Raw genomic sequence first — 24,035 nt, 5'->3', positions numbered from 1 at the left:
ATGCACTCTCTGTTTCTCCTGTCAGTGCCTTATGTTGTCTTGAGAATCTCCCTTCTTCCACATCATGTTTCCCTAGAAGTGCTCTGTTTTCCACTCCGTTACTGTCTTTTCTATTGCCATTCACCGCCTTCTCCTATACCCAGCAACCCAGTTGTCCGATAACCACTCTACTATAAAAGCTATATTAAAGGCATGGATTGTCTGATGTTCAATCTAATATCTACTATAAGATGTATAGCAAGATCATGGAAACACTTGCAATCTAGAACAAAAGATGGTTTCCTTTTAGAGAAAGAATGCAGAACGCAACTACATGAAGTTGTTTTTACAAGCCAACTGATGCTGTAGTACAACCGAACCTTAAACCACTGCAATCTGACAAACCCAGTAGCCAACATTTCAACGAGAAATATGAACAAAATCACACATGAGATCACACTTAGTAACAGCACATATGAACATTTCATCTTTGCTTGGATAGCCCAACCTTGTACAAAGAAGACTGTACAATGCATATGACTGTACAAAGCAGCAGAGGTACTCATCTTAGAGAGACTCTCTCTAGGTAAGCAACAATAGGATCAGAACATTGTATTAAGACTTGACCCCAGTCTCCAACTTTAAACTTGAAATCTTTGGTGTCGAAGGATTCTGAAGGAGTTGCACAAGACTGGCTGCATCAGTGATAGGGGCATGGCACGTGAAATTTTGACATACATATGCAACTGCTTCCCCTACCCGACTTTTCTGTGACATAGAAAGTACTGCTGGGTTGTGTACTTCCCAGAATTTAGCATCTTCTGGATTACTTGGATCAAGGTGTACGATCTGCAAAGGCAAATCCAGTTCAAACTGTGTTCAAAACTCAGATCATGGCATCCACTCATCAAAAATGTAAAATGCATGCACACTATTTATTTTTCTCAGATGATAAAAAAGTATGACTCACATCCAACTAAAAGCAAATGGATCAGTGGAAATTATTCTCTTTCGAGATCAGAAACCAGCTTAAGACATGTGAGAGTCATATTTTGGAAGGTAATCTAGAAATCAACTGAATGCTAAAGAATCTTGGAAATCAGAGCAACATACAATCTTGTCGGGGTCAATAGTTGTGTGGCATGCATTGACAAGAGCTTCGAACTCTGGTGAGCTCTTAGGTCCTGAAATTACAATCTGTCTCTTGGCAGGGACCGCAAGAAGGTCGGCTGCACAACACATTAATGGCACAGCCACTGGTAGCTCTTTTATTCTTCCTTCAAAGACAGCCTGCGGCACAAAGTTTCTCTTTAAACTCCTAGAACATACATTGTTCCGAACAAAGATAAACTCTCAGCAGCATATGTTTACACACAGTAATGATGAACAGAAACAGCAACTCTTTTGATAAGGACACGACTAGCACACATTCATTGGGTTGGGGGGGAGGGGGGAGATGATGGACACTTTTTTTGCCTTCTTTTGCTTTGCCTGAGTCTTCTGGAGAGCCTGCTTCACCTTCTGGTATGCCACATTCATGCTCTCAACATACTTATCAGCCTCAAAAATCTTATCCTTAGTATGCAATATAGGCGGACTTTCCTTCCTCCTTCCACTAATTCAAATGGAGCTTTCCTAGTGGAAGTATGCACAATATTGTTGTAGGCAAAGTCCACTAAGGGAAAATACTTCTCCCACTCTGTCTTATGCTCAGACATGTAACATTTCAGCAAGTCAAGAACAGTGGAATTAGCCTCTTCAGACTGCCCATCTGTCTGACGATGAAAAGAAAATGAAAACTTCAATGTAGTGCCCATATTCTCAAAGAGCCCTCTCCAAAACAGACTCCTCATGCACGGATCTCTCACTCACGATAGACTAGGGCATCCATGATATTTGAAGATGTTCTGCATGAACAATCTTGCCATGTGATACGCTGTAATTTTCTTCTTGACCGGAAATGTGCCTACTCGTTGAGCCAGCGTATCATAGTCCAAAGGCCATCATTTCCCGTACATGTCCTAGGAAGATTAAATATGAAATCCATGGCACTACTCTCCCACACTCTATCTGAAATTGGAAATGGCTATAACAATCCATGTGTCTTCCGCTGGTCAAACTTGACCTTCTGGTAGATGACGCATGTTCTCACAAAGGCATCCACATCCTGTCTCAAAGCTAGCCAATAGAAAAAGTACTACACTACCTTCATCGTGGCATCAATGCCTCTATACCCTGCATACGTTTGACTTTGGAATTTTGTTCTCAATTTATGGGCCTAGGCCCCAAGTTCCAAGCTTTGTAGCTCAACTCTTTGAGAGTCAAAACTCAAAATGTGACTGGTTTGGCACTGGTAAGTTTGTAGCGGGTTTTAAGTTCAAATTTTAATGAAATTCTTGTTAGAATTAATATTATCTTCTAGGCAGTGGCCAATGTAATGTAATAAGTGGGTTAGGGGCACTTTTCCCTCTTAGAGGTTTTTCCCCCTAACCATAGTCTAATCTCTAACTACGGTTAGTGATTAGAGAGGGTTTTGTCACTTAGACAAAACCCCTCATCTCTTCTTTGTACTTTACTTCATTCAGTCTACCTTTTGTGTGACCTATGTTCAGCTCACTCTTGCTCTCATTGTTTTCTCACATTTGGTATTAGAGCAGCTCTCCTTCCCGGACTTGCTCCCTGCTTCTGCATTTGCTTTTGACTCCCAGCCTCCCATCCATTGCAGATAGCCATTGTTTGGCTTAGATCTTGCAAAGAATTGGGGCTTTCTGTATTTGTGGGCAAACATTGCAGTTGGTTCGCCGGTGCCCAAGGGAAAAGGGCAGCAAAAGCAACATGCCAATCAACCCACACACATGCAAAAGCTGATTCAGGACAGCCCTCTTATAAGGCTAAGGGTGATGCAGATAAGCATAAAAAGAAGGGCATTTGTCACTACTACAAGAAGCTAGGTCATTATATTGGAGAATGCAAGAAGCGCATAGCTAAAGAGAAGAAAAGGGATTCAGGTATGGCTGTGTCAGATGCATCAGCTCCTCATTCTCATGATGGGGGAGATGTTACAACCAACTTTGTGGAAGAGCACAATGCGTTTCTGTCTTGCACTTCAAATTTTCCAGTGGGTAGTTCAGATGCTACAGCCACTAATGATGATGACCCTTATGCTTTCTTGACTTGCAGTTATGGTCCTTTAAAGGATGCATGCTTTCTCAGTGTCAATGAGACACTTAATACTTGGTATTTTGATAGTGGTGCTTCAAAGCACATCACTTCTAAGAAGAGCCTTTCTGAATCTCTGCATCCTCTACCTACTAAAAAGAAGGTGACTTGTGCAAATAATTCTTCTTATTCAATGTGTGGAGTGAGGGACATTATTCTCACATCTACTGATGGCACATATTTCAGAATTTCAGATGTTCTCTATGTGTCAGGCATAAAGAAGAATTTGCTTTCAGTGTCCTCTCTTAATAGAGGAGAATTTCAAGTTGTATTGGATGATGCTATGTGTGCAGTCAGAGACAAAGAGAATGACTATGCTTTGATGTTGTCTAGCACTTTGTATCGGGGTCTTTTGCAACTTTCTATATATGAGAAAAGATCCGATCTTGCATTTTCAGTGAGCACTCCCACCGCTGCGATGCAGAATGCGGCGTTATGGCATGCCAGGTATGGGCACATGAGCTATGGCGGCTTAATGACACTTCAGAAGCGTGATATGGTTGATGCATTGCCTCCTTTAGAGTCGCCTGCTCCTCATGCATGTGAGGGTTGCATTCTTGGCAACATGCATAGATTTCCTTTCAAGAAGGATGGTGTAGTGAAAGCTACACACAAATTACAGATTATTCATAGTAATGTTTGCGGTCCCATGAGGACACCTGCTTTTGGGGGTTATCTTTATTATGTTACATTCATAGATGACTTCACCAACTACACTTGGGTCTATGGTCTTACAAAATCAGAAGTGTTTATGCATTTCAAACACTTTGTGGCTATGGTTGAGAATGAGACAAGACTCAAGGTGCAAACACTTTGCACAGATAGAGGGGGAGAGTATATGTCTCATGAGTTCGAGGCATTTTTGAAGGAGAAAGGCATCACACATCAGCATACATCGAGGCTTACATCTCAACAGAACGGCAAAGCTGAGTGCAAGAATCGCACTCTTATGGAGATGGATAGATGCATGCTTACCAGTAAAAAGTTGCCTCGCAGATTTTAGCTTGAAGGCCTCATGTGTGCCGACTATATTTTGAATCGGGCTCCCACAAAGACTTTGAAGACGATCACTCCCTATGAGGCATGGCATGGGAGAAAGCCTTCAGTGGATCATTTCAGACGTTTTGGTTGTGTTACATATGCCCACGTGCCTGTGGAATTTGGACACAAATTGTCTGATAAGGCATGTAAATGCATTTTTGTTACGTATAGTACACAAAGCAAAGGCTATCGTCTCTACAATCCTGCTTCACGCAAGATTTTTGTTGGTAGAGATGTTATATTTTCTGAAAATTCAGCACATACACATGCTGAATTTAAAATTCCAGCTTCTTCAGATGATGTTTTTGCAGGGATGCTTCCTATAGCATTTGGTTCTCCAGCCGAGGTTCATGCTGAAAATCAGAAATTTCAGCAACCTCCTCTTGATCCACATGCCCCAAATCAGCCACAGGTTAATTTTGTACCTCCATAGGGTGTGGATGAATTTGTCTAGCAAGAGATTCAAGAGATACACGCAGCCAAAACAGTCCCGAATTGGTTGCTACAGACTCTTAGGGAGAGTAGGCTTGAGGCCCCATTGCCTTGTAGGACTCGTAGTCCTGTAAGGCACGTAGGGGGAGCTTTTTCAGTTGAGACAGCTTATGCTGGGAGAGAAGCCTGACTCTTTTGAAGAAACAAAGGATGATGTGCAGTGGATGCATGCCATGCACAATGAATTGCAGTCCATAGAGAAAAATCAAACTTGGGATGTTGTGGATTTGCCACCAGGTAAGCATGCCATTGGTACCGAGTGGGTTTTCAAGGTGAAAAGGATGCCAGATTGGTCTATTGATAGGTACAAGGCAAGGCTGGTTGCCAAAGGCTATGCACAGAAGAAGGGCATAGATTATGAGGAGACTTTTGCTCCTACATCCCGGATGACCACCATACGGTCAATTATTGCAATGGTTGCAAATTTTGTTTGGAAAGTCCCTCAGTTGGACATAAAAACAACTTTCCTTAATGGGGACTTGCAGGAAGATGTTTATGTCAAACCACCTCTTGGATTTGAACTTTCTAGCAATGCACTTCAGGTTTGCAAGCTTAACAAAGCTTTATATGGGCTGAAACAAGCCCCACATGCATGGTATGCCAATATTGATGCAGTCCTAGCAAGTAAGGGGTTACATAATAGTCCCACAGAAAGCACCCTTTACATAAAGAAGGATGGGGGGGATATTTTGGTCATCATTCTTTATGTAGATCACATGCTGCTCACGGGGTCAAATGAGGATACAATTGCATATTTCAAAGTTGAGTTTGTTGGGGTAAAGGCACATTGCCACCCTTTAAAAGTTATGACCCCTATGACTGTCTTAAGACAGTCATAGGGTGAATACCTAATCCTAATAAAACCTTTGAGTTTGTGGTATGGCTCAACACTTTACACACCCACACTTCTTGTGTCTCCCTCTCTCTCCGTGTCTTCATCGTTCCACTCCCTCACTCTTTTCCCTCACAAGTGGTATCAGAGCCTCTATCTCTCCCTCTCATTTTCGGTCTACCCCTCCCTCTACCCCTCCCTCTCCCCTCGGGCCTCGTGCCCTCAGCAGCTAGCAGGGCTGCAGCGCGCGCGAGCAGAGCTAGGCAGCAGCGAGCGGGGCAACGCCAGCGGGCGGGGCGAGCAGCCAGCGCAGGAGCAGCTGCTCACGCAGCTAACTGCTGCTAGCTGCGCGGGCGCAGCCAGTGCGCGCACCGCACAACACCGGCGGCCGCAGCCTACCAGGCGCGCGCAACACTGGCGCGCACCCAGGCTGCACACCGGCAGCCGTATCGGAGCGACCAGTACAGCCAACCGTACCGGCTGTACGGAATCCATACAGGCCGTCGTACCGGCTGTACAGTCGCGTGACCAGCAGCAGCCGACCTCCATCAGCGGGCGAGGACGCGTGCAAGACCTTCGACATTTTTTTTGGGATCCGTGCCCTCGCAAGTACAGGGTACAACAGGTACCCTGCGCAGGTACAGGAGGTACAGCAGGCGCAGATTTTTTTTTGGGGGGGAAGAGGGATAAGAGAGAGCACTCTGCTCTTCATTCCCGGAATTTTTTCAGTTCTCAAAACTGTGTGTTTGAGGTACAGCAAGTACACTCGTGTCCCTCGTGCTTGAGGTGACTAGTGCCACAGTGTGTGGTGGTTGCACAGTTATTTTGTTTCGGGAAGGTCAGATGCCTTGATTTTGCAGAGGGCTTTTATGCTTTTGCTGAGTGCAAATCTCAGTTTTCGGGTGACAATTTCAAAGGGCTTTTGCCTGGAAGTGTATGCAGTGTATGCCTTGAGGCAGTGTGGAGCCAGGGTGCCCACATTGGTCTTGTTTCCGCAGTGTATTCAGTGATATTTCTTGCAGGTCACATTCTGTGTACGACACTTTGAAAATCTCAGTTGAGCCACGCTTGGCCAGGGCGCATCGAGTTTACTCGGTCCCTAACTGTCCATCGTTGACAGTGCTCAAAAGATTTTCTCTTCAGTGTTTGTACGTTGGGATCTGTGTTGTTACTGTGTACACAAGGCCGTCTATGCATTACATTGTCAGGTGAAAGTGCTAGGAGAGCACTGTATTTTGTATGCTACCTCAGTGTTGAGGGTGTTTTTCACTTGGTACAGGTGTCAAATCAAAGGGCTCTTGCCCAGATTTTGCTTGTGAGCACTTGAGTTACTGTTTGAGAACTTCAGATGCCTTTTATCCCCTTGGCAGAAGGGTGATTGTTTGGGATTTGTCCCATACTTTGTTGCAGGTTTGTGACAGGCTGAGGTGTTTGGAGCCTTTTTCAGTGGACCAAACAGTGTATGACAAGTGGTTTATGCATATAAAATCAGTGCAATACCTCATCTGAGGTGGGAGAAGTGTCCAGGACAGCAGTGTTTTGTGCTTCGTCAGATGATGATGCACTGATAAAGCACTTGTGGAACAGCTGCAGCATTCTGAAGTTACTGTTTTATGCCTATTTGAGCACGGTACAGTGTGTCAGAAGGTACAGTGACTGGAGGGAAAATTTTCTGTTTTGCTGCAGATTTTTTGACAGTAAAAAACAGCACTATTGTGAGTGCTCCTGGCTCTTGATAGAGCAGGTTTTCTGAGAAATCAGAATTTTATTTAGTCATTTTTTTGACTTACAGGGAGTCAGGTACTTTCCTTATCTGATATGGCATCAGGGGGAAGTGAATCCTCAATACTAAACATAAAGAAATTGGAAGGGGCACACAATTATCCATTATGGGCAGAACAGTGTTTGAATGTACTTCTGCTAAAGAAGATTTCTAAGCCCATAAGGGTGAAGGGTGTCAAGCCATCTGGAATGGCAGATGATGAGTGGAAGGAGCTTGATTTGTCTGCAAGGGCTGCTATTATGCTTACTCTCACTGATTCTCTTGTGTTCAATGTTCAGGCTGAAAAGACCTCTTATGGCCTATGGCAGAGGCTAGAAGAATTGTATGCCCAAAAGAGCTCAGCCAGTAAGGTTTATTGGTTGAAGAAGCTTGTCGACCTTCGCATGAAGGAAGGTACAGCTATGACCTCACACTTGAGTGAGTTCAATGCCATCTTTACACAGCTTATTGCACAGGGATTGAACCTTGATGAGGAGTTCAAGGCTACCTTCTTGTTGTGTACCCTCCCTGAGAGTTGGGACACTTTCAAGACCACCCTGTCTAATTCAAATGTCACTCTTATGTATGCTGATGTGGAGAGCTCTCTCCTTATGGAGGAGATGAGCAGGAAGAATAATATGGGCAGCAAGTCTTCCAATGCTTTGCAGGTACAGGAAAGAGGTAGGACTCAGCAGAAGGGGAGATCTGCTGGCAAGTCTAAATCCCGCAGTCAGTCCCGTGGCAAAAAGGATATTGAATGCTTTTACTGTGGCAAGAAGGGACATGTGAAGTCTAAGTGCTTCAAGTTTATACGGGATCAGAAAGCCAAGAAGGCTGAGACAAAGGATGCAGGCAGTGGAAGCAAAGGCAAGGGCAAGGCCAAGGCAGATGACTTGGATGCAGTGAATGTTGCAGCAGAGGACAGTGACAGTGACAGACATGATGTTTTCTGCTCTTCTGCTGTAATTGCACATACATTGGTTGTTGATGGCCATGACATGCACACCTGGCTCTTGGATTCAGGTGCTTCTTTTCATGTTACTCCTCATAAGGAGTGGTTTACTTCCTACACAGGCACTCATGGAGTTGTTCACCTTGGGAACAACTATGCATGTCAGATTGCAGGGATTGGCAGTATACAGATAGTATTCCCTGATGGACGCATATTTGTGCTTGATGGTGTTCGCCATGTGCCGCAAATCAAGAAAAATCTGATTAGCACTGGCTTGTTGGATGACAGTGGTTACCACACCACATTTGGGGATTCCAAATGGGTGATTACTGATGGCCAGGTTGTAGTGGCTGAGGGTCATAAGAGTGATACCTTGTACCCTCTTTATGTTTCCAGTGTAGGTAATCATGTTGTTGCCATAACCGAGCTGCCAAAGGTTTCATTGTGGCATAGCCGGTTGGGACACATGTCCGTTAAAGGAATGCAAGAACTGTCACGTTTGGGTTATCTGCCGTCTCTTTCATTTTCAGATTTGCCTACTTGTGATCATTGCATTTTTGGAAAGCATTCTATGACTCCTCATAAGAGGAGAACTCCCCAGAATAGAGCACCGCTTGAACTAGTGCACACTGATTTGTGTGAGATGCCACAGCTATCACTAGGGGGTGTAAAGTATTTCATTACTTTTATTGATGATGCCACACGCAAAGTGTGGGTCTATTTCTTGAAGCATAGGAACGATGCCTTAGATGCTCTCAAGAAGTTTGTCGCTCAGGTTGAGAATCGGACAGGACGTAGGCTGAAATGCCTCAGATCCGATAATGGGGGTGAGTATGTGTCACATGCTTTTGTACAGTTTTGCGAAGCTAAGGGCATTAAACAGGAACTCACAGCCCATAATGCATCTCAAAATGGTGTGAGTGAGCGGATGAATCGAACTATTCAGGAGAAAGTTTGATGTATGTTGTCTTATGCTGCATTGCGCCATGGCTTTTGGGCTAAAGCCGTGCAACCAGCAGTTCACCTAATTAACAGGTCGCCGAACAAGGCTTTGGAGTTGAAAGTGCCAGAGGAGGTGTGGTCTGGCAAGCCACCTTCATATAAGCACTTACGTGTGTTTGGCTGCGAGTGCTTTGCTCATATACGCAAAGAACTGCACACCAAACTGGAGCCAAAGTCTTTCAGATGCATCTTCATGGGTTATGGTGACGAAGGTGAAATGGGGTACAGGTTATGGGATCCCGTCAAACGGAAGATTATACGCAGCAATGATGTCATCTTTAAAGAGGATTGTGTACACAAAGAACCCGTGCAACCTGTGGAATACAGGAGGGTTGTTTATGATGATGTCGGACAGCAAAGAATGCCCATTAATATGCAGCAGCAAGCTGCTGTAGATAACCCTGTTCAAGAGGGTATACAGGCTGAAAATCAGCCAGACAATTTTGCCAATGATGCACCACTGGAGATGCCAGCAAATGGCGCTGTAGAACAGCCAAATATGGTGGTACAGCCACCCGTCATGCATGACGAACAGGCTAGACAGCAGCCTAATCCGGAACATTTTGTTAGGAGGAGTACCCGTGTACAACGGCCTCCTGACAGGTTTGTTCCAGGCGCCAATAATGTGGCTGATTTTATCATGCTGACAGATTGTGGTGAGCCTTCCAGCTTCAAGGAAGCTATGGGAAGAACTGAGAAAAGGAAGTGGGAGAAAGCCATGCAGTCAGAAATGGACTCCCTACTTCAAAATGATACATGGGACTTGGTGCAGCTACCTGCAGGCAGAAAGGTTTTGCCATGCAAGTGGGTTTACAAAGTCAAAGTGGATTCAAATGCTTTACCGAGGTATAAGGCCAGATTGGTTGCCAAGGGATTTAAGCAGGAGAAGGGCATTGACTTTGATGAGATTTTTTCCCCTGTAGTCAAGATGACTACTTTGAGAGCAGTGTTAGCTCTTGTTGCTCATGAGGACATGGATTTATGTCAGATGGATGTGAAGACTGCTTTTCTTCACGGAGATCTTCATGATGAGATCTACATGAGTCAGCCAGAGGGATATGTTGTTAAAGGGAAAGAGCAGCTTGTGTGTAAGCTCAAGAGGAGCTTGTATGGACTCAAGCAGGCGCCAAGACAATGGTACAAGAAGTTTGATGCCTTCATGCAGTCCCAAGGGTATCATAGGTGTGAGACCGATCACTGCTTGTACACCAAACGGGCAAAGGATGGCAGTTTGATGCTACTCATTCTATATGTGGATGACATGCTGATTGCCAACAAATCTCAGCAGGAGATTAGTGCTTTGAAGAAGCAACTGCATAAGTCTTTTGACATGAAAGACTTGGGTGATGCAAACCATATTCTTGGTATGCGGATTATTCGTGACAGGTCCAAGGGACTTTTGTTTCTGTCACAGAAGGAGTACATTGACAAAGTACTGCAGAGGTTTAAAATGGAGGGGGGGAAGTCTATTAGTACCCCGTTGCCTCCACATTTAAAACTCAGCAGTAAGGACAGCCCCAGATCAGATGATGATAAGGCTGAAATGGCCAAGGTTCCGTATGCATCTGCAGTTGGTTCTTTGATGTATGCCATGGTTGCCACTCGTCCGGATATTGCTTTTGCGGTGGGAGTCATCACAGCAGGTATATGGCAAATCCAGGCAAGCGGCACTGGGAAGCAGTGAAAGACGTCATGAGGTATCTCAAGGGTACCAAAGACTTGTGCATATGCTATGGTAGGCAGGATGCATTGGTGCATGGTTTTACAGATTCAGACTATGCAGGGAATGCAGATAACCGGAAGTCTACTACCGGTTATATTTTCACATTTGCAGGAGGTGCTATATCATGGGTGTCTCGGTTGCAGAAATGCATTGCACTGTCAACCACTGAAGCTGAATATGTTGCAGCCACTGAGGCTTGCAAGGAAGCAATATGGCTTACTCGGCTGGTGGGAGATTTGGGCATTACAGGAGATATGCCAGTTTGCATTGTGATAGTCAGAGTGCTATCATGTTGGCAAAGAATCCGGTCTTTCATCAGAAGACCAAGCACATAGATGTGAAATACCATTTCATCAGGGAGGTACTTGAAGACAAGCGGCTTGAGCTTGTGAAGGTGCATACTGATGATAATCCTGCAGATTTGCTCACTAAGAGCTTGCCTACAGAGCGGTTTGCACATTGCCGCCACATCATGGGATTAGGATGAGACCATTCTTATTTTATGATCTTGTATACAGTAACTGTATATTGCTGTAATTTTTATTCTTTTCTCCCCTTTAGGCACATTGGCCTTATGTCTCAATCCAAGTATGTACAGAAACTCTTGGATAGGTTCAACATGCATGATTGTAAGCCTATAGCCACTCCCATGGAGCCGGGGCTGAAGCTTACTATGTATGATGGAGGTGAATCAGTGGACGTCACACTTTACAGCCAGGCTGTTGGACGCCTCATCTACTTGTGCAATACACGGCCCGATATTTCACTGTGCAGTATCTCAGGTTAGTAGATATATGCACTGTCCAAAGATAACACATTAGGAGGCTGTAAAACGCATCTTCCATTATTTGCAAGGCACAAAGTCTTATGGCTTGATGTTTCCCAGGGGGGGTGACTTGCAGATGCATGTTTAGAGTGATTCATATTGGGCTGGAGACTATGATACCAGGACATCCACTAGTGGTAATTGTTTCTTTTTGGGAAAAGCTTGCATTTCTTGGCTGAGCAAGAAGCAATCTACAATGGCTACTTCATCATGTGAAGCTGAGTTCAAGGCAGCTTTCACAGCGACAGTTGAATGTGTTTGGCTGCGACGTTTGTTCGTTGATCTTCGTTTCTTATTGGAGGGTCCTTCTCCAATTCTCACTGATAGTCAGAGTGCTATAGTAGTGGCAAAGAATCTTGTTTTTCATGCTCGCACGAAGCACATTGAGGTTCATTATCATTATGTCAGAGAGAAGTTGCATGTAGGGGAGATCAGTATGATCTAGGTGTCAATACATGACAATGTTGCAGACATCTTTACCGGGCTAAGAATCATATTCAAGCACTTAAGATGCTAAAAGAAAGGCTTACCACAGATCCAGTGTTGATCTTACCAGATCTTCGGAAAGCTTATCATGTTCAAGTTGATGCATGTGGAAAGAATGGCCTTGGAGCGGTCATCATGCAGGATGGATGAGTAGTGGCCTATGAGAGTAGGATTTTGCAGGATAATGTAAGACATCTGGGCATTTATGAGAAGAAATTTTTGGCTGTAATTCATGCCCTTGCTATATGGAAACACTATTTACTTGTTGCGGCTGATTTCACAGTGCAGATAGATCATTAGTCTATGAGATATTTTTCCATGACAAGAGAAATCACTAATCCTTGATTACTAGACATTAGAACATTATTATATATTATACGCTGATGGTGTAACATGTATTTGTATTTATGATGGGCACTAACCGATTTGTTATGGCGTGGATATCTCAGTAGATAGAACTAGTCGAGCTGCAGCCATTGCTTTAGACGGCATCAAATTTAGACATGTGACACTTATTTTATTAATAAAGATGTGCTCACACGTGTCTAGGTCCTAAGGGACATAGGAAGGGAAGGGTGCATTAATGTGCATTGAATGGTAGAGGCAAGGGTCATAGGCTAAGGGTAGGTGTAAAAGGGAAGATGAAACTTGAGTGATCTCAAGGGACATTAATGAAAGGGTATCACTCTCCATTGTGAATCTCACGTAGCATTCTCTATTCACTTTGCATTCATCCACCATCTCTCTCCCACCTTGCATGTATGTCCAAAAGAGAAACGAGTACTCTCACGAGGACGCTCTTCCCCCATTGGAGGCCAATTGGCATTCAAATTCTGCATGCATTGCACACATTCACATTCTTGAGAAGTCTGTTTCTTCACATTTGGTATCAGAGCAACAACAATCCATGATCGGGACAGCAGGAAAAGGGAAAGAGTGTGCGGGATAGAGGTACGGGTAGCAAGCGCAGCACAAGAGAAGAGCGGACGGGAGAGAGCTGCATAGCAGGCTCGTGCGGCAAGGGTCCGTATGGGAGAGGCGCACGAAGCGACGCACGCGCAGAAAAGTTTTGCACAGTCGGAGATGAGTGGAGAGAGGAAGGACGCAACACGGGTGCAGAACAAGACATAAGCGGACCTTCTCCCCCTACAACTCTGGGAAAGGCTTCCCAAAAACCATCTACAAAGCACAACTCACAACCAAGCTTGAATTTTTGGGGTCTTGAGGTAAGGGCTTTCTTTGAAATTTCTGGTCTTTGGACGGGGAACGGGTGTCCTAACTGGGTGACTCCCCCCTCCCCGTGTGCAAATAGACCCTTAAAACCCTTAAAACGTGAGGAAAAAAGAGACTGCCCCCGTTCTCCCCAATGGAAAGTCGGATTGGAACAAGATTTAAGGGGGTGATCCACCCACCGACTACCCCCTTATAGCGGTATCTAGAGCACCAATCCGCTCAAAACAAGTAGCCCAAATGGAGTGTATCAGTTTACAGCAGAAATACAAGAAGAAACGCCCAAAACAGAAGGGAGAAGAGATTAATTCGAGTGTTTTTTTGACACTAGCGAAGCAGGAGTCGGATAAGTACCACCAACTCTACAACACTTGACTTTTGCTATAAAATAAACCCCTTTTCTGAAATTACAGCAAGTCATTTTCTCTCTTGTATTACTAAAAGGTAAGAGTGGAAAGGGAAGGGAGATTTAATAATGAACTTGTCCTTCTTCCTCCACTACCAGTAGGAGATAGGGAGAGAACACCATCAACTCTTCTTGAGAGGATAATGTAGATGAGAATTACACACATATTGAGTATGATAACCCACGAATAGAATTACTTTCATCTCTCCTTCAAGAATCTCTTGATAGGGAGTTTTCGTTTAGAAATAAAGGGAGAAATAAGTCCATCTAAGAGCAAAGCGTTGAGTTTACACCTTTAACTCAAAATCCCATTCACATGGATTATAATCCAAGTGCAAGAGGGACAGAGGAGTCTCCCGTTCATAACCTAGTTTCTCAGCTTAGCCATATGATTGAACAGTCCATTATGACAAAATTTGGGTCTAAGAGAGGGCTGAATATTGGGGATAAAGATTTAGGTACCCCCTCGAAGAGAGCCAAATTTCAACCTCGAGAGTGGAAGGGGAAGGGAGATTTAATAATGAACTTATTCTTTTTCCTCCACTACCATAAGGAGATAGGGAGAGAACACCATCACCTCCTCCTGAGGAGAATGTAGATGAGAGTTACACACATATTGAGTATGATAACCCACGTATAGAATTACCTTCATCTCTTCTTCAAGAATCTCTTGATAGGGAGTTTTTGTTTAAAAATGAAGGGAGAAATGAGTCCATCCAAGAGCAAAGCGCTGAGTTTACACCTTTAACTCAAAATCCCATATACTTGGATTATAATCCAAGTAGTGCAAGAGGGAGAAGAAGAAGAAGAAGAAGAAGAATATATTATCGTCCTCTGAAGACCAAAAATCAGCCTATGGGACCTGAGCAATACAAAATCCTCGTACACAAAGACTCCTCCCTTGGAGGGGAGGGTATTAAGAGAAACTACCTTTATGTCTTAGGTGAGTTCCTGTGCTTGAAAAGCTTATAGACAAACGTTCCTAAAGCTGGGGGTGACCCGCTATGTAGCATATCAGCCAATCTGTTATGTCCCTCGAGAAGAGAGCTAAATGCTTTCCGAATGTGAGTATAGTAAGGGCATATCATTACCATGTGTTCTTCAGTTTCTGCCATTCCCTGGTCACATAATTGGTTTCTCAACTTAGCCATATGATTGAACAGTCCATTATGACAAAATTTGGGTATAAGAGAGTGCTGAATTTTGGGGATGAAGATTTAGGTACCCCCTCGAAGAGAGCCAAATTTTAACCTTGAAAGAATAGAATTTGCAAAGTATGATGGGGCAAGAGAGGTGGATAGAATCCTTAATTGGATTCGCCATTTCGAGCTATATTTTGCCCATCAAGATAGAACTGATCACAAGAAGCTTGCTCTTGTCGCACTGCATCTACAGAAGGATGTGGTGGTCCTTATCACAAACAGGAAATGAGCCTATTCTTCAATGGTCCAAGTTTGTAGAGCAGCTTAAGGCCACTTTTATATCTCCAAGGCATGAAGAAGAATTGACGTTCCGCTGGAAAAGGTTCAGGCAATTCGATAACGAGAGTAACACTAAATTTACAGCTAGGTTCTGAAAACTCTCTTTAGAGTTACCTAAGAAGAGTGAGGATGATAGAAGGAAGAAGTATTTAGCAGCCCTAATCCCGAAAGTGAGGTATGTGGTTGAAATATTCAACCCAACCATCTTGAAAGACCTCACTAAATTGGTTGAGATTGCTGAGAGGAATTGAATCCTCGTACACCCTTCAACAAAGGAAGGAGAAAGCTATCGTACAAAATGTTAACAGCCAATCACGTCTTGGATGGATACCATTTCCTTCCATGACAAACGATGAGAAGAAAAAGCTAATTAAGGAGGGTAAATGTTTCGGATGTAAGAAACATAAGCCAAGGCATCCATGGCATAAATGTCCTACTCTATTAGCAAAAATTGCCAAAACCAATTCTGTAAAAGGGAAAGGCAAAGCATCTAAGCATGAGGGTGAGGCTTCTACCTCCTCATCCCAGGATTCTACGGTGAACATAGAACCAAGAGTAAATGCTATCCATTCAGCCAACACTAGTGTATGGATGTGTGAATTGAATAGAGAGTAGGCATATTCATTGTAGAGTATGGATGAAGAATAAAGAATCTTCTCCTCCATGTAGAGCGTCTTATAGGATGAATAGGGCTGAAATAGAAGAGTTGGAAAAACAGAGTGATGATCAATAGTTTCTATAGATTAAGAAGCTCTTCATCGCAAAATCATCTATAACCAAGGTCTACCTAGTTCAATGAAACATTTGGGGAGGAGAACATTTTTTTAATACTGACCAATTTGTTGAGAATATGTTTCAGCTTATTGAGCAGGTTACTATAAAGAGATTTCAGCAGCTTGGTATTCTGAAGAGGATTTTGATTATGAAGAGATATTGAAGAGGCACTGCAGTGGTACTTTTGCATTTCAAAAAATCAGCATCAAGAGGAACCAGAACTTGGAGATGAGATTTAAGTTCTGATTAAGAAGAGATCGTGTATTGTCAAGAGAAGACTATTTGCAAATTATGAAGAGGAGATGCAAATGCAGAAGTAAAAGAGAAAAGCATATGCAAGAGAGAGAGACAAGAGAGGATCTAGAAGAGGACTTCTGTCCATTCAAGCGGGCAGGAGGGAGTGTCATGACAATAGAAATCACTAATCAGTGATTAGTAGACATTAGAACATTATTATATATTATGCGCCAATGGTCTAACATGTATTTGTATTTATGATGGACACCGACCAATTTGTTATGGCAGTGGATCATCTTAGTAGATTGAACTAGTCGAGGTGGAGCCACTGCTTCAGACGGCATCAAATTTGGACATGTGACACTTATTTTATTAATAAAGATGTGCACACATGTGTCTAGGTCCTAGGGGGAACAGGAAGGAAAGGGTGTATTAAGGTGCATTGAATGATAGATGCATGGGTCATAGGCTAAGGGTAGGTGTAAATGGGAAGATGGAACTTAGTGATCTCAAGGCATTAATGAAAGGGTATTTATCTTCATTGTGAATCTCATGTAGCATTCTCTAGTCACTTTACATTCATCTGCCATCTCTCTCCCACCTTGCACGTAGGTCCAAAAGAGAAACAAGTACTCTCACGAGGGCACTCTTGGAGGGCCAATTATGCATTCAAATTTTGTATGCATTGCACACATTCGCATTCTTGAGACGTCCAATTTCTTCACATATTTCCTCACTCAGACGAAGTTATTTGAGAAGCATACGTGTTGGGCTAATTTCTTATCCATGTTTCACTTCCCGATAGTGCATGTGGAGGGTAAAAAGAACATAGTGGCCGATGCATTCTCAAGGAAACCTCAGGCTTCTGCAACAACCATTGCTTACCACAGTGAGTTGGATGCAATTCTGGACCAAGAAGCTCAGGATGAGGATTTATGACCACTTGTCTAATAATCAGCAGCATGACCATTATACTCTGGGAAGGCTAGTAACTACTAACTAGCTACTACACAGCTGGTAGCTAGTAGCTCGCATCTAAAAGCTAGAGCAGGCTTCAGCATGCAACCCTAGGGCCTGGAGAGCAGCAAATGTCACGACCTTGGAGGTAGAGTTGTTGCTTTCAACGCAGGAGGTATGGATGCTGTCGCACGGATAGGAGCATCAAAACGGGCATGAAAAAAGGGGCAAAATCTTCATAGTTTCAGACTTAGGGTCTTTTTCAAACGCGGGGTTTTTCAAACTTGTGCATGCAAAAAAAGGTTTGATTGAAGTTTCCAAACTCCTTTTTTTCAAACTTCTCCAAACGTTTGGTAAATCAATCAAACGCATTTCATAGTAACTATGATTTACAGAGTCGCCCTTAAGAAGATTCAAAGCCATAAACGCTTAGTGATGTGCAAATTATAATGAAAAGTTTCCATTGAATCTTTAAATCCTAAGGCACATTCAAATGTGATAGAAGCTAGCAATAGAATGCTAGAAGGAAATTTTTTAAAAAGTTACCAATAAGTGTTCTGCAGTTCGACGATAATACTCAGACCGATCACAACAAACGAACGAAGAAAGACGAATGAGGTTTATTGCAGAGACGGAATTCGGTGACGGCTCTGCTCCATCATAATCATCTTTCACCCGAAATAATATGGAAGGATCACCCTCAGGAGTGCTGAAATACCCCCCACCTTCTTTGTCCAAGAATAAGTTATCCTGCATGCACCCAATTTATTAATTCATTGCCTTAAGTATGAGATATGTTATCAGCCTGAACTATTCATATAACTTCTAATTTACACTTGCAGAATACTTATTTAAATCAAAAGAGCCATCATACCTGAATTTCTTGAAGCTCAATTGCCCAAGCAAGCCATTTTGTCTGTCCTCCAGCTTCATATAGGTCCAAGAGACCAGCTATAAGAAATGCATAGTCATCAACAAAACCAGGGGCCTCTGAGGGCCCCTGTCGGAAGCTCCGTCTCAGTTGTTTAGTTTTCTCATCAAAAAGCTTGTTCTTTAGAAATGTTGCTGCATTCTCCGCAATCTGCAAATACTCTCTTGGCTGCAATAAAAGGAAGCTACATAACTAAAGTGGAGAGTAAGAAGAGAACCAGATACATCATTTAAAAATTTTGAGCAGAGAAGTAAGTGTAGAAAGAAGAAAGCGAAATGCAGTCCACAGTATATTAACAAAATAAGAACTCTTACATCACATCCTGTGACTGGAAAATGATGTTGAACTTCCTTGGGTTCAGCCCCAAGCATTCTGGAAGCCCTTGCGAATGCTGAAATGGCAAGCCCATTCCATGCGACTATGACCTGCTTGTCGACAGGACAGAAACTCAACATAAATTGTTCCATGTTGAGTTATATCGGTGAATACATACCATTATCTAGAGCCCCCTTCTCACAACATGCACAATCTTACAAAATAGTAACTGGTAGCTCACTAGCAGATAATTGCATATACTGTATCATGAACAGGTAAGAGTGGGTAGTGGAGTTAACAGGCTATTGCTTGTTAAGAATCTTAAGTGTTAGCAAAAGATGTACCGCATTTTGTTTAGATTTTGCACCTTATCATCCAAGTGTGGACGAGGCCTTTTGGATCTACACTCAAACAGCTCCTTTCGGAAAAACCCAAGAAGAACTTCCTCCGGAGATTTTCCAAACTTTGACGAAAGCTCATCAATCCCACTACGCTCAATCAGAACATTCTTTCCAACAAACTCTCCATGTGGATCGCTAAGTGGAGAGAGGTCACAATTTCCATTGGGTTTCACGTAGTAGTTTGTATTGAAAATTTCTGCAAACTCCTTCCCTAGCACGTCCTCAATCTTGAGTCACAAATTAAAAGTTAGAAGAAGGAAGAAGTAAAATAAGGCATAACAACATGGTGCAAATGTTCAGTGGAATTGATTGCTAACCTCACGACTTGTCCATACATAAAAGGAACCTTCCTTTTTTCTTGTTGCACCCTCTTTCTCAGCACTGTCAGCATCCTCAGCAGAATAAATCCCACCCTCAGGATGAAGCATGTCTCGCTTCAAGTAGTCCAATATGTCTCGTGCAACAAAAGCAAACACTCTGTCTTTTGTTATGCACAGGGCATCCAAGTAAACATTTACTAGTTGACCTTGATCATAAAGCATTTTTTCAAAGTGGGGCACTGTCATAACATAAAATAGGGTCATTGCAAGGAAGAGATCCTTCCAAAGAGGTCGTTCATGTGTCTTCTGGGAGCTAGTGACAGCCAAAATAATTACAAACTTTTGGTTTACTCTTTTTCTATTAAACTTCAGTGGATTGGAGAGTAAACAAAATAACTTCGTATTTATACACTTTGTACCCTTAAGAAGTGTAAATTTTCAAGAAAACATACCATGCCAATATTCATCCACGCTATAGCGATGAAAACCACCACCAATATGGTCATGAATCCCTCCCCTTGCCATGCAGCGGAGGGTGTGCAATGCCATCTGTAGAAACTTGGATGCAGCTGCCCCTTTGCCTGCTTCATCTAAACGCTTATAGTATTGCATCATCACATTGATTTCCACTGGTCTAGGAAACTTAGGTGGCCCACCAAAGCCACCCAATTTGGGATCAAAGCTTTTTGAAAGCTGCAACAAAGAGAGGAGGGTAAGGACTTACTGAACCCAAAATCTATGGTCTACGAGAGGATGCAGTCAGAACTATACCCGCAATATTTTTGGCATCTTCTAGTGATACAAATCCTTCAAAATTAAGAGAGGATGCAGTCCAAACCATGCTCTTAAAAGTTCTGGCATCTTCTAGTGATCCAGAATCATTTTAAAAGTACCTGACCCCCCACCATAATTTCCTTGAAAAAGGGCATCCTTCTTCACAATTACTCTTGAGTAAACAACCACCTTCACAATTATCTTGAGTAAACTGTGAAAAGTCTGCTTGACCTAAGGAAGCACACGAGTCTTTGGAAAAACTAAAATTGTAAAAAACTTTGGACTGGGGCTTCCAAAAAAGACTGAAGCCTATTAAATTAAACAACGCCTACCCCTTATGAAAAAGCATGTCTGCAATGAGCATTCTCAAGCAGGGTGATCCTTCACAACAGGATCCTTTGCAATACTTAGTTTCTAACCCTTAATGCAACTTAACTAGCCACCCTTAATACAACTTAACTAGCCACCACGGAAATGTTGTCTGCAATGAGTATGCAGACAAGTTTTCTGAAGAAGGAACATCCTTAATACTTTGCACTTAACTTTCCCAAACACCATTTTCGTTCCTCATAATTTTGTGATACAATGCTTGCACAATACTAATCCACAATGATTACTGATTCAAAAAGTAAATAATTTCAAGTCTTCCCTGTCAGAATTCTGTTAGATTATTTGTCCTTTCAACAATAAGAAATTGAAAATGTTGCAAAGAAATGAAGATTGCGCTTCAGTGATGGAATTAAAATTTCCAATTCATTTTCATTTGAATCACAAATATAAAAGAACAGCAACATTTCCTTACCTGGTTTGCGCAAAGCTGGACAGCTTGCTGTGGCAGACCTTCTGCGAGTTCAGTTGAGGATGCACTTGCAGCTGTTGCCTGCGCAAGTTGCTGAACAACCTGCTCTCCACTTTGTCTAATTGCATCTTTCTTTGTATCCCAAACTTCCTTCACACGACTGGAAGAGAGAGACAAAAAAATCAAGCTGCATTCACTTGCAAGAAAGACGACCAAAACATTTTGTTGGCATTGCATTGTGATGCTGCAACATCTTACTATCATGCCTTACTATCAAGCAATCAAGATAATAGAAAATTCAAATTGAGGAATATTGAGCTGACCAAGTGGACTGGCCTGACTTCTTCTGCACCAAAAGAAGTACAGGTGGAAAGAAATTATAATGAATCTATTCAAGAGTATTGTGCTGGCTTTGTTGAGTGACTTTTCGAGCAGTTTTTCCATACTTAAACACTATCATACCTAACACTGTCTGCCCATTCCAAATGCAGAATATAAGTATGGGCCTAGTTAAACTGCCTGCCTGCCACAGAAAAAGGATGGGGTATAACATGGTAATGACCGCATAGCAACGTAGACTGACTTTATCGACTCCAAGCAGAGTCAAAGGAAAGTGGGAGAGTTATCATAACCCCATACCGAGTTCAACTTTAACATGTCCAGCAGAGAGTAAATCAGTGAGTACTTTTAACCAACGCATTCCTAGGGACAATCAACACACTATTACCTACTAACTTCACTCCAATTACCAAACGGTGTAGCAAACTTACATTTTCCTGGAGTACATCTATGGATCCATTTGTTTTTTTTTTTTTCAAGAAAATTACTTCATTAAGTATGAATGAAAACCGCGAGAGCAAGCTCAAATGCGAGAGTACATCATGCAATGCATGAGGAAAAAAAACAGCTCAAACTGAGCTAATAAAGAACCAAGGCGGAGGCTGAAAATGCCATCTCAACCCTGAAGGAGACTCAGAGAAGAAAGGAGATCCTCTCTAAGCTTTGAAAAAAGTAAGTCTCCTGGCAGTGGCTGCTCTGGAGGATCCCTGCATGCTCGCACAAATGGCCATCAGAGTCTGTACTCTGTTAGTCCAAATACTAGCCATAGTCTAGGAAGGGTGAACCTGGATACCCTCCATCGCCTCTGTACACCTGGCTCTCCAAATATGCCAAGCTGCAATGCTAGCCAAAATCTCCCAAGACGTGTCTATTGAGGCATGCGCAGCCATTCCGCTAGAGTGGATTGACACAGATGACATGTCGCTTACAGAGTCCACTTGGTGGGGAACGATTTCAGGGATGGGCATTCCGTCACAGATTATTGCACTGCAGGATGCACATGAGGATACCCTTGTCTTTGATGTTCATTCGGGAGGCAGACTTAGTAGATCTTTTGATGATATTCTTTTGGAGGTTGCATTTCAGCCGGTCAGGATTGCAGGTTTCATGGAGTGGGGCAGGGACTCACAGTGGTATCTTCACCCTGATCCTATTCTTCTTGCGTTGGGGTCCTGGAGACTCTGGCTGTATGGTGGTTCCCCTACTAGGTTCTTGTAGTGGGACCCAGGGGAGTGGGAATGGATTGATGAGGGGCACCATTGAGAAAGAAAGAATAAGTAGTCTTTCCAATTGAATTGATGTAGCTCATGTATGGGCTTGGTTGGTGCCTGCTAACTGTCTTGTACAGCCATGGAATCGGCAGCATTCAGGCAGTGAATGCACCTTGTTTGGGTGGCTTCTCTTGTGTCAGATGCAGAGGGCTGATAGTCTTTCCAATTGAATTGTTGTAGCTCGTGTATGGGCTTGGTTGATGTCTCTGATTGGCCAAGACAAGCTGGTCTTCTCCTCTTTAACTTGCTCAGCTTGTGAGCTGTGTTTTGGAGAAGCCTAGTTGGCAGGGTGGTCAACATTGGATGCTTGCAGTTCAGGTTCTCGCTTCCGCGGTTGTGGGCTGATCCGTTATGCGCTCACCTTTATTGCATGGGTATTTCAGTGAGTCCGTGGACACTTGTGGTAGTGACGGGAGTTGAGTGACCCCGTATGGGCTGCTAGTAATAACTCTAAGCCTTATCCAAGCGTATGGACAAGAATGGATGCCTATGGTCATTTGGGGGTGGAGCAGGGCCCAGCAGGGCTGGCCCAGCAGGGCTAAGGTTTGGAATTCTGATGCCTTCTGAAAGTGGGAAGAGCACTGAATGCGAGCGAGTTCGATATTCATTGTGTACCCTATTTGTTGGCCTTGGCAAGTAACTTGTTCCGTGTGGGAATATGTTTTTGGTTTCTCTAGGGGATGGGTCACATGCAGTCAGTGGTTGCTAAGCAGACGGCACATTTTTGGTATAGCCTCATTGTTGAGTAGGAAGGGGTCGACAATCCATGCTTGGAATGGAAAGTATCCTTGGATCCCCGAGAGGGATGGTACAGCTGTGACTGCCATAGTTCTCTTATGTTGTGATGCCAGTTCTCTTATGGAAATCAAGTTGATGTCTCAAGATGTATGTGGGTGAGAGACTATTGGTCATGACAATCTGGACAGTGGAGAAAGCTTATGTATGCTTTTCCTTTTTGCTTTGAGCAGATAGACGGCTAATTGGGCACTGGTAACAAGTATGGGAAACTGTATGGCCAAGTGTGGTTACTAGTGACAGTTCCGAGTTGTGTGCAAGCTTCCTGGATTAGGGATGGAGACCTATTGCCAAGAGTGGTGAGAGCAGTGAACAGCAAAGGCTATGCAAGGTATGTGGATGCCCAATGGGATGTGGAATGCCCCAGATGTAAGAAGGAATGTATCCTTTATGTAGCCTAGAATTCTGGCTCTCTCACTTTTGGGGCCACTCTAGCTCCCAATCTGCTGGTAATACTTTTGCTAAATTGTAAATGTAACAATGTTAACTGGTTACTTGTTAGTTTTACTGCCCTTTGATTTTATTGAAGGCCGGTTTCAAGGGCGGTGTGGATCAACACAGAGAGTCGATGGAACGATGCCGAGCGAAGGACGTAGAGACCACACACAACATAGAGAGTGACCAGAGTACGCACGATTCGAGATCCGATCTATCTCAGCTCTCCTCAAAGGAGACAGCCAGACGAGGTGTC

General features: G+C 43.2%; 1 protein-coding gene across 1 annotated transcript in view; it reads right to left on the bottom strand.

The window, feature by feature from the left end:
• Window positions 1-328: 328 nt before the first annotated feature.
• LOC147883388 (catalytics) overlaps window positions 329-24,035 on the bottom strand; it is a 139,079-nt gene continuing 115,372 nt past the window's right edge. The window contains exons 8-16 of the mRNA XM_087399647.1: window positions 20,943-21,099; window positions 19,819-20,059; window positions 19,364-19,605; window positions 19,013-19,273; window positions 18,645-18,755; window positions 18,274-18,498; window positions 17,946-18,149; window positions 1,093-1,269; window positions 329-828 (exon numbers count right to left, since the gene is read on the bottom strand). Of these exons, the coding sequence (XP_087255773.1) occupies window positions 595-828; window positions 1,093-1,269; window positions 17,946-18,149; window positions 18,274-18,498; window positions 18,645-18,755; window positions 19,013-19,273; window positions 19,364-19,605; window positions 19,819-20,059; window positions 20,943-21,099 (1,852 nt within the window). The 3' untranslated portion in view covers window positions 329-594. The remainder of the gene's footprint in view (window positions 829-1,092; window positions 1,270-17,945; window positions 18,150-18,273; window positions 18,499-18,644; window positions 18,756-19,012; window positions 19,274-19,363; window positions 19,606-19,818; window positions 20,060-20,942; window positions 21,100-24,035) is intronic.

This window comes from Dipteris shenzhenensis, chromosome 28 (assembly GCF_047967505.1).
Source record: "Dipteris shenzhenensis isolate YYH24624 ecotype China chromosome 28, Dip_SZ_1.0, whole genome shotgun sequence".
Classification (NCBI taxonomy): Eukaryota; Viridiplantae; Streptophyta; class Polypodiopsida; order Gleicheniales; family Dipteridaceae; genus Dipteris; species Dipteris shenzhenensis.
Note: the sequence above shows the minus strand (reverse complement) of the source record. Positions and strands in the feature narration are given on the sequence as shown.